The sequence below is a fragment of the Artemia franciscana genome, chromosome 1 (genome assembly GCF_032884065.1).
Source record: "Artemia franciscana chromosome 1, ASM3288406v1, whole genome shotgun sequence".
Lineage (NCBI taxonomy): Eukaryota > Metazoa > Arthropoda > Branchiopoda > Anostraca > Artemiidae > Artemia > Artemia franciscana.
Window position 1 is genome coordinate 15225324 of NC_088863.1, and position 14162 is coordinate 15239485.

Below are 14162 nucleotides of genomic sequence, written 5' to 3' on the forward strand. Positions count from 1 at the left end.
TGTTTTGATCTTGGCTCTTCGCACATAAATAATTAAAACGAAATTTGCATATTAATTTTTTTGGCTAAATGGCTTTTTCATAGTTTTAATCGGAAAATTTTGTGAAAAAAGGAGTGAGGGAGGAGGCCTAGTTGCTCTCCAATTTTTTGATTACTTAAAGAGGCATTAAGTTTAAATTTTTTACGAACGTTTTCATAAGTAAAAAATATACGTAACTTACGAATTAACTTACGTAGCGAACTTCTGTATTCGTATGTTTTATTGCGTATATAAGGGGCTCGCCCCTCGTCGATACCTTGCTCTTTACACTAAAGCTTAAATTTTATCCCAATTACTTAAGAATGGCCCCCGAATCACAAAGGCCGTAGAATAAGTAGTTGTAATTACTAAAAATACTTTAGCGTAAAGAGCGAGGTATTACGAGGAGTTAAACCCCTCATATGCGTTATAATGTCTGCTCGTTTTCAATTTTAATGCTGCTCGTCACTTTCAGTAGAAAAAACTTTTCATATTTATTTTTTCATTTTTTTTTTAAATAATGCTAGAAAATACTGCGCCCCCTCCATTGAAAGTCTCTTCCCCCATGAGAAGTTCCTCCATGGAAAGATCCTCCCACGTAACCCCTCCCCTCAACTCTCCCCCCCCCCAACCAAAAAAATCCCCTTGAGAACGTCTCTACACTTCCCAGTACCCATTACTATATGTAAACACAGGTCGAAGTTTGTAACTCGCAGCCCCTCCCAAGGGGACTGCGAGGGAGTAAGTCGTCCCAAAAGACATAGTTATTAGGTTTTTCGACTATGGTGAATAAAATGGCTATATCAGAATTTTATCCGGTGACTTCGGGGAAAATATGAACAAAATAGGAGGGGGCCGAGGTGCCCTCCAATTTTTTCGGTCACTTAAAAAGGTTACTAGAACTTTTAATTTCCGTTAGAATGAGCCTTTTTGCGACATTCTAGGACCACTGAGTCGATACGATCACCCCTGGGAAAAAAAAAACAAACAAATAAACACGCATCCGTGATTTGTCTTCTGGCAAAAAATGCGAAATTCCACATTTTTGTAGGTAGGGGCTTGAAACTTCTACAAAAGGGTTCTCTGATACGCTGAATCTGATGGTGTGATTTTCGTTAAGGTCGTTTGACTTTTGGGGGGTTTCCCCCTATTTTCTAAAACAAGGCAAATTTTCTCAGACTCGTAACTTTTGATGGGTATAACTGATCTTGATGAAATTTATATATTTAAAATCAGCATTAAAATGCGATTCTTTTGATGTAACTATTAGTATCAATATTCCATTTTTTAGAGTTTCGGTTACTATTGAGCCGGGTCGCTCCTTACTACAGTTCGTTACCATGAACTGTTTGACACACTCTTTTCATAAACATCTGGAGAAAAATTAAAGTTTGTACTTAATATACTCAGAAATGTACTCTAAGGATTAGGATACTCAGAAATGGTAGTACACTACTCTTACAAAAGAAGCAGATTCTTCTAGCAGTTTCAATCAAATTTTGACTCACCTGATGAAATAGAAATACTTACCCTGCTTTTTAACTTTTTAATAAAGACGTCCTCACAAAATACGGCCACGGCAGCTGAGCAAAGGGCTAAATAATAACCAGGGTATAAACCATGCCAAAAAGCAGAGACGAACATAGTAACAAGGATCCTAAAATAAGAGAAAAAATAAGTGACAGAAACAAATAAATAAAGCGTGTATACACAACTGGAAAATACAACTTTTGACATCCGTCACACGCGCAAGAGGCATGGTGAAAACCGCGCATTTTGATTTCCTGGTTCAGCCCCGCGTGTCGTAAGGTATGTTCTATGTATTTTGGAAGATTAATGCCCCCTTTTTTATCCGTTCCAGCCGAGTGGTTAGCAAGCTAGACTTCAAATTCTTTGAAGAGCAAGGATTCTATTTCTGGTGTCGCTGGTTATTTAGTTTGGAACGAAGGTCAGTGGCGGGAAACCAGAGTCGCCACAGCTCCACATAGGTAGCCGGAAAAAATAGGTACCTAGAAAAATATGCGGAAGGTAAACAGGAAGGGTGTGTGAAGGCACAAGGTGGCAGTCCTCCTGCCCCTCCCCCCCATTGCAATTCCTGGCTGAAAAGCCATGTGCGGGTGATTAGCATCCCCAGTAGGGACCGTTGAGTACAGTTCTGTATTTTTTTTTTTATCTTTTAAGAACGCCTAGTGGCGTATAGGGCAGCAACAGATGACCTTAACGTCCGACGATCCTTAGCCAACAGAGCTCGTTTATGGATGTTTTTAGAACTCTTCCCTCATCTTCAAGGGAACGAACAACCGTGGTCGGTTGTCCACCACTCCTCTGGAGGCCAGAAGAATTCAGAACCAAACATGGTTGGGAAGACATTGATTCGAGACGCATGATCCCATTAGCGTGGCCTTTTTATTCGAACCTCGTCAATTATTTTCGTTTATTCGTGACAAACCTGATCTGGGAGTAAGTAAACTAATACTTTATCCATTTAGTCAGATTTAGACAGAAAAATAGTTGTATTATTACGTTGAGCTTCTGAATTATCTTATGATGTAGTTGATTTGAAATTTAGCTGAATGCCTCCATGATCATTTTATCTTATTACGAAAGGAGATGTACAAAATTGACCCTCAGATTTTTACCAGAAATACCATCAAACACCATTCATAAGAATGCTTCTAATACATCTAAGAGCATAATTACAGCTAAAGGACTATAAAAATGGTGTAACATAGTCTATCTAAACAATACATAGGAGAGAGCATCAGTAATGGGACAATCTGTTTAGTTTGTCTCCAACTCCTTCATGCTTTGTGATGATAAAACAAAATTTCTTAGCGTCTTTGGCATCAACTAAAAAGTTATCAACAAGGTCTAAAACTGGGAGCTCACTCAGTGTTAAGGAAAGGTATTAATTTCACTACCCCTCTTTTTGTCCCACCTATGGATCAGAGCTCTATAGATGGGACAGGTGATGACCATACTTGGGACGGACCCTAATATGTAATCTTGAGAAAAAAATCAGCTATTTAATAGACATAATGGAGCGAACTTTAAAAACAGAAAGAAATAAGTAGAATTGTGTAAAATAAGGATTAAAAAAAAGTACTGTTCATGTGTTTACGGTATTTCAAATTTCGATTGATCATGAGCATCCACGAAGTGTCCTACCTGCTTGTCTTTTAGTCTGTCCTGAAAGCTCAGGAGTTGGCAAGACAGATGTGATATCAGTGAAACTATACCAGTAGGAATCGTCAGTAGGGACACACTTTAACAATGAAGCAGTTCTTTTGAAATATTGAACTTTTAATTCTTGTTCCTCTGTAAGTTTTGAAATAGCTTCACCAACATTATGGCATTTTACTTCTTTCTTTCTTTTTCCAGAACGACAACAAAATTGCCTTAATTTAAAGCAGAAAAAGGAGGGCTGTTCTCGACTGAAGGTCCTTCCTTTGTATCCGTTTCATCGGATTCTGAAACATATTCCAAGACTAAAAACTTTTCTAGGTTGTAGAGTTGTTTGTGAGAGCATCTTTCACTTTATTAGCTTTTCAAAGCATAGCCTGCTCCCCAATCTCTTTTTTCTCTTCAGTAACCGTCAGTATTCTGCAGACTCCTTTTGGTTGACCTCTCGATATGGCCTTGACTTCTTTACGTGGCCTTTCTTGACTTTGGTATTGATTGAATTCTTTATGTAGCCCCTCTCGGACGAGCTTTTGGATTTGACGAAGGCATGTGTTCATCTCTTGGGTCAGATGTAGGCTCATCTAATGGTTGGTCAGTTACAGCTGATGGGAAAAAGCTGTCGTTGACAAAAATATCGTCATTAAATGGGCAAATACAGCGGATGGTCAGTTACACTAAAAATTAAATTGGTCAGTTACAGCTGATGGGAAAAAGTTGTCACTGACAAAAATATCGTCATTGAATGGACAAATACCTGACGAGTGAAAACCTGCAGTGAAGCTTGATGGTGTTAAAGCATTTGGACAGTTTGAAGTCACACACAGAATAATTATACCTAACACATTTTGCATGCGGACCCGCTATAGCCGCTACCCCCTAGAGTGCAAATATATAGCCCAATTTTCTTTCTAAAGTAACGAAGAAATTAACGAAGAAACTGGTTTGTTCTCGAGTTCTACACATCGTAAACTTAAGTGAGTGGCGTATAATACGCCAAGTACCGGAATTCTTCACGGAGAGAGCCGGATTTATCGGTACTATTTAAAAACGATCAGACATTAAATAGAAAAAAAAAACAAGTTTCTTTAACTGAAAGTTTGGAGCAACATCAGAACTTAAAACGAACAGAAATTCTTACGTATATAAAAGTAGTTGCCTCCTCCTCAAGATGTCGCTCTTTACGCTGAAGCTTTTTTTTATTGTGCCTTCATTTTAATTTTTGCTCGTTCTGAGTTTGAATCAGTGATTTATTGTAATATTTGCTCGTTTTGGGTTTGATTCATTTATCGGTGGTAATTTGTGATAGTTTTACGCTTGGAAAATTATTTGAATTCATTTCTACTCATTTTTGGCTTAATGAGCCCCTGTACTATTACCTGACATACTCGTTTTTGTTTTTGTTTTTTAAATTAATTTCTGTTCATTTTTTATTGAATTATTCCTTTTCAAGAGACAAATATTTCATATCTTTTTTCTATTAGATTCCAGAGTTTTTACTTTGATCTTTTTTTTTTCACTCTTCACTTTTCATTAAAAAACTTGTTCCGTATGTTCTCCATTAACAAATACTATCTGTAAGGGAAAAAAAACAAGTTTTTCATCTAAAAGTAAGGAGCAACATCAACCCTTAAAAAGTACTGAAATTATTACGTATATAAAAGGGGTTGCCTCCTCCTCAAGACCTCGCTCTTTACTCTAAAGTTTTTTGTATAGAATTTTAAAACAAAGCTTACTGTTCTAATTAAACAGTAATTGTGCTTCAGGAATTATTCTTAAAGAATTAGGACAAACAGTAAAAACTTAAGCGTAAAGTGCAAGGTCTTGTGGAGGGGATAAATCCTTTAATATGCGTAATAATCATTGTTCGTTTAAAATTTTGATGTCACTCCTTACTTTCAGTTGAAAAAACTTGTTTTTCTTTAATTTTATTTTTGACTGGTTTTAATAATACGGAAGATCCGGCTCTCTCTCCGTGAAAAATCCCAGTACTTGTGTACTATACGCCACTCGCTCAAGTTTACGATGTGTAAAACTCGAGAAAAAACCGATTTTTTGTTAGTTTCTTAATTACTTTACAAACAAATTTGGGCTATATATTTGCACATTGGGGGGGGGGTATCTGCATGCAAAATTTGTAAGGTACAATTATTCTGCCTATTATTAAGTAAGAATTCCTTTCTGATTTCAAACTGTCTAAATATTTTATCCCCTCCCCCCTTATGCACAAATATATAGCCAAATTATACATTTCCCATATATTCTGCCACTTGTCTTTGTCTAGTCTTGTGCTAAGCTGAAAGAAACTAACGAAGAAACTGAAGTTTTCTTCTCAAGTTGTACATAGCGTAAACTTGAGTGAGTGGCGCATATTACACAAGTACCAAAATTCCTTATCCCAACGGAAATTAAAATAAACAGAACTCAAATAACATTCTCAAAATTGAAAAGCTTCATTTTCAATGGGGGGTATTTATCCTGGGTATTTTCCGCGAGGGATTATTTTCCAGGGGAGGGTTAATACCTAGAACCAAGTGCTCCAAGAAACCGGGGAATTTCATACAGAGAAACTGGAAATAGCTTTCAGAGAGTATAAGACCCCAAGATCACGTGGTTGCAGTTTGTTGACATATTTGGAGGCAAAGTTAATATGATCACATGGTAATCTGACAAGTATTGGTGAAATTAAGCTTCCAGATGCTGAAACACAGGCAAGAATCGTCACAGTTTGTCATCTATTTGCAGAAGTTGCTTTTCCCACTGGACATGATCCTATCTCAGCAACAATCTCGAGTGGCCTCTGTTTGGTGTTCTAGGTATTCTCATCCATACTCCATATGCTGTGGGAAAAGAAAGTTGTGCGTGGTAATAACACCAGGCATAATGAGGCATAGTTTCAGGCATAATGAGCCTTTTGTCAAAATTTAATCTTTTACTATATAAGTTTCATTTGCAAGGGGTATTAAAGACATTTTAAACATGAAATTGTCCATTTTCTTAGATCGATGTAACAGACAGAAATATCACGAGAATTTTAATAGCAGCTCTAGAAGCACTAAATCTTAACTTCATCGAGTAAAAGAGCCCCTGACTGTCCATTGGGACGGTAAACTTGTACCGGATGTTTTAAAAAATGAACAATATGAGCGAATAGCTATTGCAATTTCATATGGCGAAAAGCAACAGTTGCTGGGAGTTCCTGTAACAGCAAACAACTCTGGTGGGGAGCAAGCCGTATATGAATAACTACATGAATGGAGTCTTCCCAACACCGTGAAAGCGATGTGCTTTGACACTTCAGCATCCAACACGCGAGAATTCAAAAGAGCATGTGTCATTGGAGCAAACGTTCAGAAGAGTTGCTATACCTAGCTTGCTGTCATATCTTGGAAATTCTGTACGACACAAATATAGGATCAACTACTTGGCCTCACTTAGACATTTTACGACATTCCTAACAGGGTAGCCCAAGATACACAAAGGAAAACAGGACACAGGTATCAGTGACAATCTAGTACAAAAGCAGCAAACTCGAGAAGTAATTGCAAATGTTACAGCTGAATTCGAAACCAAATTAATTTAGAGCCGCCCCAGGGATGACTATAAGGAGGTATTTCAGTTGCCTCTGGTATTTACTGGATCTTTATACGGCAATGTTGTGGGTTTTAGAACTCCAAAAGCCATTCATTACGCTAGGTGGATAGCAAAGGCCAATTACGGCTTTAAAATGTTCATTTTTGCGGTCAATTTAGGATGTCTGAAGAAGAGCAAAGTTCTGCGCGTGCCATATCTGCTTTTTTAGTAAAAATTTACTGCGAAGCTTCGTTCAATTATTCCAAAAGCCCATCTTGCACCGAAGCAAGGTTTAGGTATTTTACACAACCTGCTAGACTATAAAGAATTTGACAACAGCATTGCAGAAATAGCCCTGACCAAATTTTTGAACCATTTGAATGCAGAGTTGGTGGGATTATCTTTTTTTCCATCCCCACCATTACAGACAGCGGAAAATTGTTAATGGCTAATAAATTGCTCGGTGCCACCGATGAAACATCAGAGCACACTAGAGTTGTAAATCCTAAAGTCGGGAAAGAAAAATTAAAACAGGTAATTTATGGAGGACTGGTAAATTTACAAACAATTGACATTCTTTGACCGATTTAATATAAAAACAGATTTACTAACAGCCAAACACTTGGCCTCAAGATTATGGCTTCCAAGAAGGATTGAAAATTGTCAAACAATTATAAGGAGTTGACGATATTAAATTAAAAAAAAAAAAACTTTAACAACTTTCAGACAAAAGATAAAGGCCAAAAGCAATACATTCTGATGTTTCAAAAACTACTTTAACAAAAGCTCTAGTATAGCAATGTAAAATTATCAACTCATGATTGTACTACGTCTGTATCATTTCCGTGTCTGTTCTGTGTGTATTATATAAGTGACTTTTATATTTTAAAATAAAAAATGTCATTAGAATTATTAGTATTACTTTTTTTAATTATATTTCCGCTTTAAACTAAAAAATATACCACAAAATAAATTATCAGTTAACAACAAAAAACACAAAGTGCGTTCCTAGTGGTATAAGGTCACATTTCTGGGGCTAAATACTGTTGTAAACCGGTTTGACTTTAAATAACAACAATTAAGTATAGAATATGAATTTTGGAGAACAATATTGGCTTTCTTTTGAGGTATTAGGTGGGTTTTTATTATTTACCGTTCTGGAGTTATGGTTCTTTGAGCGACGAGCGGCACGGGTTAACGTCATTTAATCGAACTCAAATTTCGGCTATCTAAATATCTGGAAGACAGACAAAATTCCGAAATTTGTTCCTCTCTTTACGAGATCCGGTCACCCTAGTATCCAAGGCTGTCAAAGAACATATATAGAATTTTTGAGGAATTCTACTCCAATAGGAGCGCCTTAGCTTCGCCTCGAGTTAAACTGAGATAGACGGGTGCAATCGCCTCAATTGACCAAACCAAACCAGTTGACGTTCGCATTCGCTTTGATTCAGACCAAATTAAATAATGAATGACAGTGAAATAGTGATTGGACTATTGGATAGTTTAGTTGATGAAGATTATGAACGTGGAAGGCGAAATAAAGCTCATTCGCGTCGCAGAATACTCTCAAGTGAGAGTGATAGTGATCATAGAACAAATAGTGGCTCTCGGAGCCCAGAGTTTCAAACTCATGCTCGATATGGCTCTCGGAGCCCTCAAATTAGTTCTAGGAATGACAAATCTAGCTCTCGGAGCCCACAAATAGGTTCTAGAACCATAAGAACTGGCTCTGTGAGCCCCGTAAAAATCCATGACAAAAATCGGAAGGCTTCTCCGGAAAAGCGAAAAGGTAAAAGATTAAAAGAAAACACGTCAAATGACTCTCTATTCAAAAAGATTTCTGAGGAACGTTCTGGTAACAAAGAGGGTCCCAAGATCCATAAAAAACTTGCCAAAGTTGCAAATAGAGCTTTCTCCGAGCCTTTGGAAATAGGGAAGCTAAAAGATTTATTTGAGCGCCACCCTAGGCCTGCGAATACAGATAAAATTGTTGTTCCCAAGGCGAATAGTGAGATTTGGGCCACTCTCTCAGCACGTGCTAAGCAGAGGGATGCTAAGGCACTTCAAGTGCAGCGGACAATTGTTCACTCAATCTTTTGTGTTTTAGAGGCAGTAAATGATGTTCTTGAGCTCGAAAATGAGCATATCAAAGAAAAGGTTGTTAAAAACCTAACAGATGCAGTTCACATGCTTGGCCTCACCAATTATGATTTAAGTCTAAAAAGACGCCATGCGATGAAATTCGAGTTGAGCCCAGATCCCATGGTGGCATCCGCTTTATGCGCTCCCGAAGTCAAAGTCACGGAGTTTCTTTTTGGCAAAGATGTTGCAAAAACAACGTCCAAAGCCAAATCCGTGGCGGATTTGAAAAAATCATTTGGAAGACCAAAAAACGTGCAAGGGGGGGCCTACCGTTATCGCCGATGGCAGAACGAGGCTCCCCGTCCATTCTATCGAAAAAAGCAGAACCAGGACCGTCAGGAGAGGTCGAAATTCCAGAACTTTCAGAAAAGGGATCGCAAATAGGTGGTATGAACCATTTAACATACCCTGACCTTGAGTTTTATGATTTTGTTGTAAATTTCAATAGGCAGTCCAAACATTTGGTTGATAATTTTAAAGCAGGGAGAATTAGTAAGTTTATCTCAAAATGGCAATCAATAACAAGTGATTTGAATATTTTGAATATTGTGGCTTCAGGCTATAAGATTGAATTCGAGAAAAGGCCATTAAAAGCTTTGGTAACAAAAAACAAAAGTTTAACGCCTGAAGAAATGCAGGCTATACGAAAAGAAGTTTATATTTTATTGCATAAAGGAGTTATTATTAAAGTACCCGAGTTCAGAATAAAAGGAATGTGTTTCTCCCGTTTTTACGGTCCCAAAGAAAGATGGGTCTTCTCGGTTTATTTTGAATCTTAAAAAACTAAACGAAAGTATTAAATATTACCATTTTAAAATGGAAAGTGTTCAGTCTGCGGTTCTTTTAATGACAAAAAATTGTTATATGGCCTCTGTTGACCTTGTTGACTTTTATTATTCATGCCCTGTTGATAATTATGGCTTTGTTTTGAAGTAGATTGTTATTATGCTTTCACATGTATGCCAAACGGCTTATCATCTGCCCCAAGGGTTCTCACGAAACTTATAAAACCCGTTTTCTCCCTTCTTCGACGAAAAGGTTATATGTCAATTGTTTATCTAGACGATACCCTTCTTCTGGGAAGGTCAGTTTTAGAATGTCAAAACAATGTCTATGAAATGTGAAATTACTGTCAGAGCTGGGGTTTGTAATTCACCCGGGGAAGTCAGTTCTCATTCCAAGTCAAAGAATAGAATTTCTGGGTTTTTTATTAGATTCGCGATTAATGTGTATCTCCCTGCCGGAAAGAAAAATTGAAAAGGTTCTAGATTCAGTTTCAAAAGTTCTCCGTCAAAAATCGACTACGATTCAAAATTTGGCCGAAACTCTAGGTGTTCTTGTTTCAACCTTCCCAGCAGTGGAATTAGGGCCTTTATATTACCGGAAAGCGGAATCATTGAAAATTCAAGCACGCGAAGGGTGATTTTGCGGCTAGGCTAACTTTAACATCCGATGTAATTTCCGAATTGCATTGGTGGTTGAACATTGCCAACCATGCGTCTAAAGCAATTGAACCTAGGTCAATTGACAAATATTTGTGTAGTGATGCATCCAAATTAGGCTGGGCACTCGTGGATGAATATTCCATGAAAACAGCCACAGGCGAATGGTCCTCAGAAGAGAAGGGATTTGACATCAATGTTTTAGAAACGAAGGCCGTTTATCTGGGATTAAAGTGTTTTGCTCAGGATATTAAGGGCATTCATGTCAGGCTGCGTTCAGATAATATAATCACAGTAGCTTATATAAATAAAATGGGAGGAACAAAATCTCAATTGTGTAACTATTTCGCAAATAGGATCTGGCAGTTAGTATTGCAGGATAAAGGGTGGATATCTGCAGAGCATGTGCCAGGAGTTGCCAATATCGCGGATAAAGCATCTCGAAAATTTGATAATGAAAAAGAATGGAAATTGAATTCTAGAATATTCGTTATTTTGAATTCGTTGGTATGTCCGTCGATAGATATTGATCTGTTTGCAACCAGATTAAATTTTCAGATTAAACCATTTGTTTCTTGGAAACCAGATCCAGAATGTTTTTTCGTAGATGCATTTGCAATGAGTTGGGAGCCTCATTTCTTTTATGGCTTCCCCCCATTTAGCTTACTTCTGAGGACCCTTCAGAAGGTAGAGACAGATCAGGCAACTGGTATTTTGATTTTCCCAAACTGGACCACACAAGTTTGGTATCCCTTACTATTAAAGCTCTTAATAGGAAGTCCTATACTTTTACCAAATGATACTTTTACTTTGTCTCTTCCACAGAAACCGACCTTACACCATCCATTGTCCAAAACGTTACGCCTAGCGGCTTGTGTCGTCTCCGGCAAGGGCTTCACCACCAAGGATATTCTCCTTCCACAGTCGATATTATCATGGATGGATGGCGGGATTCAACTAAGCGTCAGTACAGGGTTTACATTGAAAAATGGATCGACTTTTGTGGAAGAAACACAATCCAGGCCTTGGAGGCAACTGTACCGGAGACTTTGACCTTTCTTACGGAACTGTTTTACTCAGGTGTTGGATACAGTGCTATTAATACTGCGAAGAGTGCTTTATCCGCAATTTTACCAAGCCTTCAGTTAGGCAGTAATCACATCACTAAGAAATTCATGAGAGGTGTCTTTAATAGAAGGCCTAGCCTACCCAAGATTTCTAGTATTTGGGATGTAAAATGTGTATTCGATCTATTTAGATTGCCAGTTTGGGATATCGAAAACCTTAAATTAAAGACACTAACACAAAAATTAGCGGTTTTATTGATTCTATCGGCTTGTGAAAGAGTTCAGTTGTTGGCCAGTTTGTCACTTAACAATATGATAAATAATGACGATGGAAGTTTTGATTTTCAAATTAATGTGCTATTAAAAACAACGAAACCGGGAAACCACAAATCAGTAGTTAAATTTCGACCTTTTCAAGAGTCGTCCCTTTGTCCGGTGACGCACTTAGCTAGGTATATTGGAATGACGTCATACCTGAATAGAGACGACGCACTTTTTCTTACATATCGTAAGCCTTATACCGCTGCGTCCAAGTCATCTATTTCTAGATGGATAAAAGAAGTATTATTTCTTGCAGGTATAGATACCAGTGTTTACGGTGCTCATAGCACACGGTCTGCCTCAACGTCCCACCTTAAAGCAAGAGGAGTTGATGTTGACCAAATCATAAGATATGTAGGCTGGACAAATGCTAAAACGTTTGCAAGGTTTTATAATAAACCAATTGAAAGTGAAAAACAGTTATCTGTTTTTTGAAGTCACTCATCGCATTCTGTTATATTTGAATTATTTTACTATAAATGAAATTTTGTACAGCGGCCTCTTTTTATTGAATAGGGCTATTATTGGTCATTAGTGTTGGTTTAGCTCATGCTGAACTTTAAAATCTCAGTTTAACTCGAGGCGAAGCTAAGGCGCTCCTATTGGAGTAGAATTTATAAATTAAACGAAAACTTACCAAGTTTGAAGTTTGATTGTAATTCTACTCCAAAGAAGGAGCGCCAGCGTAGCTGAGAGTTCAACTGCCCTCCCAATTTCCCTTCCCGTTGAACTCAGCGTTTCATCATGAGCTTAACCACCGCATACTACAACGACTTTAAAACACTGGTTTGGTTTGGTCAATTGAGGCGATTGCACCCGTCTATCTCAGTTGAACTCTCAGCTACGCTGGCGCTCCTTCTTTGGAGTAGAATTACAATCAAACTTCAAACTTGGTAAGTTTTCGTTTAACTTATAAATTAACGTTTTATTTTTCTCTTACATACAAATATCAAGCGAAACTATGAATTCTTATAGAAATAAAACAAAAGATGTAAAAAATTTCCGCGAAAAAGACTATGTCAATAAAAAACGAACAAATATAAGTTTCTATAATTTTTCGACAAAACGAATTTTTCAAAATAAAGTGAATAGCTCCATTCAGCCATAAATGAGTAGAAAGAAAGTTCGTAAGCCGAACTGGCCAGACATGACAATGAACAACAAAGAGAGATAAAACTCTACAAAAAAAAACCTCAAACGAGACTACTGCCAGTAGAGAGGAAAGACTAAAACAACGCGGATATTTTGCCTGTATCCAAACTAGGCGTCCTCAGCACAAGATAAAAAGAAAACTAAACTAAAAACAAATAAAACTACCACCAATAATAATAAATACAATTGTCGCTACTGATCCACGTACGGAAAAGGAGCTATTCGAGTTACTTCAATGAGGACATCAAAGCAACTGAGGAAAAATTATGAAGATTGAAACTTAGTTAACTATTCTGTTGCGAAATAATCCTCTTGTTAGCTAATATTGAAGCAACTCTTTTTAGTCTAGTAGGTAATCGTGTCCCGTGGTGATTGTGTAAAATTTTAATTCCCTTATTGGTTATTGGTTCATTTTTCAAAAGAAAATCATAAATTGGGTCAATATTTGAATTCCCTGTGTCTCTATTTATTGAAAGATTAGCAAATATATATTTTTTAATTTCTATAGCCTCCCTCGCCCACTGAGAAAAACCTCTATCATTAGAAATAGCTGTAGCCTCATCAAATTGTATAAAATGTTCGGGATGAAAGAATGTATGTTCAGCTAGAGCCGAAAAAAAAATTTCAGGAGGCTTTCTTAATTGTAGGGTTTTTTCTATTGAGTTGCAATGCTCAATAAATCTTTCAGTAAATTGTTGGTGGGTTCTACCAATATAAAACTTTCCACAAGAACAAGGAATTTTATATACCCCACTAACTAAATCTCCCCAGGTTAAATCCTTCCCAGAATTAAGAAAACTACCTAATGGTCTCACTGATTGGAAACAAGTATCAATGTTATGTTTACCTAAAATTCGTTTAAGCATCTCCCCCAAAGCAGGCACATAAGAAAAAGAAATGAACCTTTCCGGTAAGTTTAATTCTGTGCACTGTGAAACCCCAATAACCCTATTGTTGTGTTTAATGCGTCTATTTTTTGTTATTTTATCAATGAATTTAATCGGGTAGCTATTACAAAATAAAACATCCCTCAAATACAACAATTCAGAATCTAAAAACTCCTGGGAACAAATTCTGAAAGCTCTATCCACCAGTGCAATCACAACCCCCCGTTTCACTGAAATAGGGTGGCACGAGTGAAAGTTCAAATACCTACCATTGTGTGTAGGCTTTCTATATACTGAGAAAAGTGAATGGAGATCACTTTTAATCAATAAGATATCAAGAAAAGGTAGTTTGTCATTTTCTTCAAACTCCACTGTAA

The 14162-nt window shown here is 37.2% G+C and overlaps 2 protein-coding genes across 6 annotated transcripts in view; one reads left to right on the top strand and one right to left on the bottom strand.

The window, feature by feature from the left end:
- LOC136026191 (lysophospholipid acyltransferase 7-like) overlaps positions 1 to 14162 on the bottom strand; it is a 150295-nt gene that overhangs the window by 47726 nt on the left and 88407 nt on the right. For all 4 annotated transcript variants that reach the window (XM_065702514.1, XM_065702521.1, XM_065702529.1 and 1 more), the window contains one exon: positions 1549 to 1675. In XM_065702514.1, coding sequence (XP_065558586.1) covers positions 1549 to 1675 — 127 coding nt within the window. The remainder of the gene's footprint in view (positions 1 to 1548; positions 1676 to 14162) is intronic.
- On the top strand, positions 8224 to 12241 carry LOC136026211 (uncharacterized). 2 transcript variants are annotated; one of them, XM_065702550.1, is made up of 2 exons: positions 8224 to 9303; positions 11184 to 12241. In XM_065702550.1, exon 1 carries the CDS (start codon positions 8239 to 8241, stop codon positions 9298 to 9300), a length of 1062 nt encoding a protein of 353 aa, XP_065558622.1. In that variant the 5' UTR covers positions 8224 to 8238; the 3' UTR covers positions 9301 to 9303; positions 11184 to 12241. The 2 variants fall into 2 exon arrangements, with proteins under 2 accessions (XP_065558622.1, XP_065558630.1); XM_065702558.1 differs by having other exon boundaries at positions 12003 to 12241.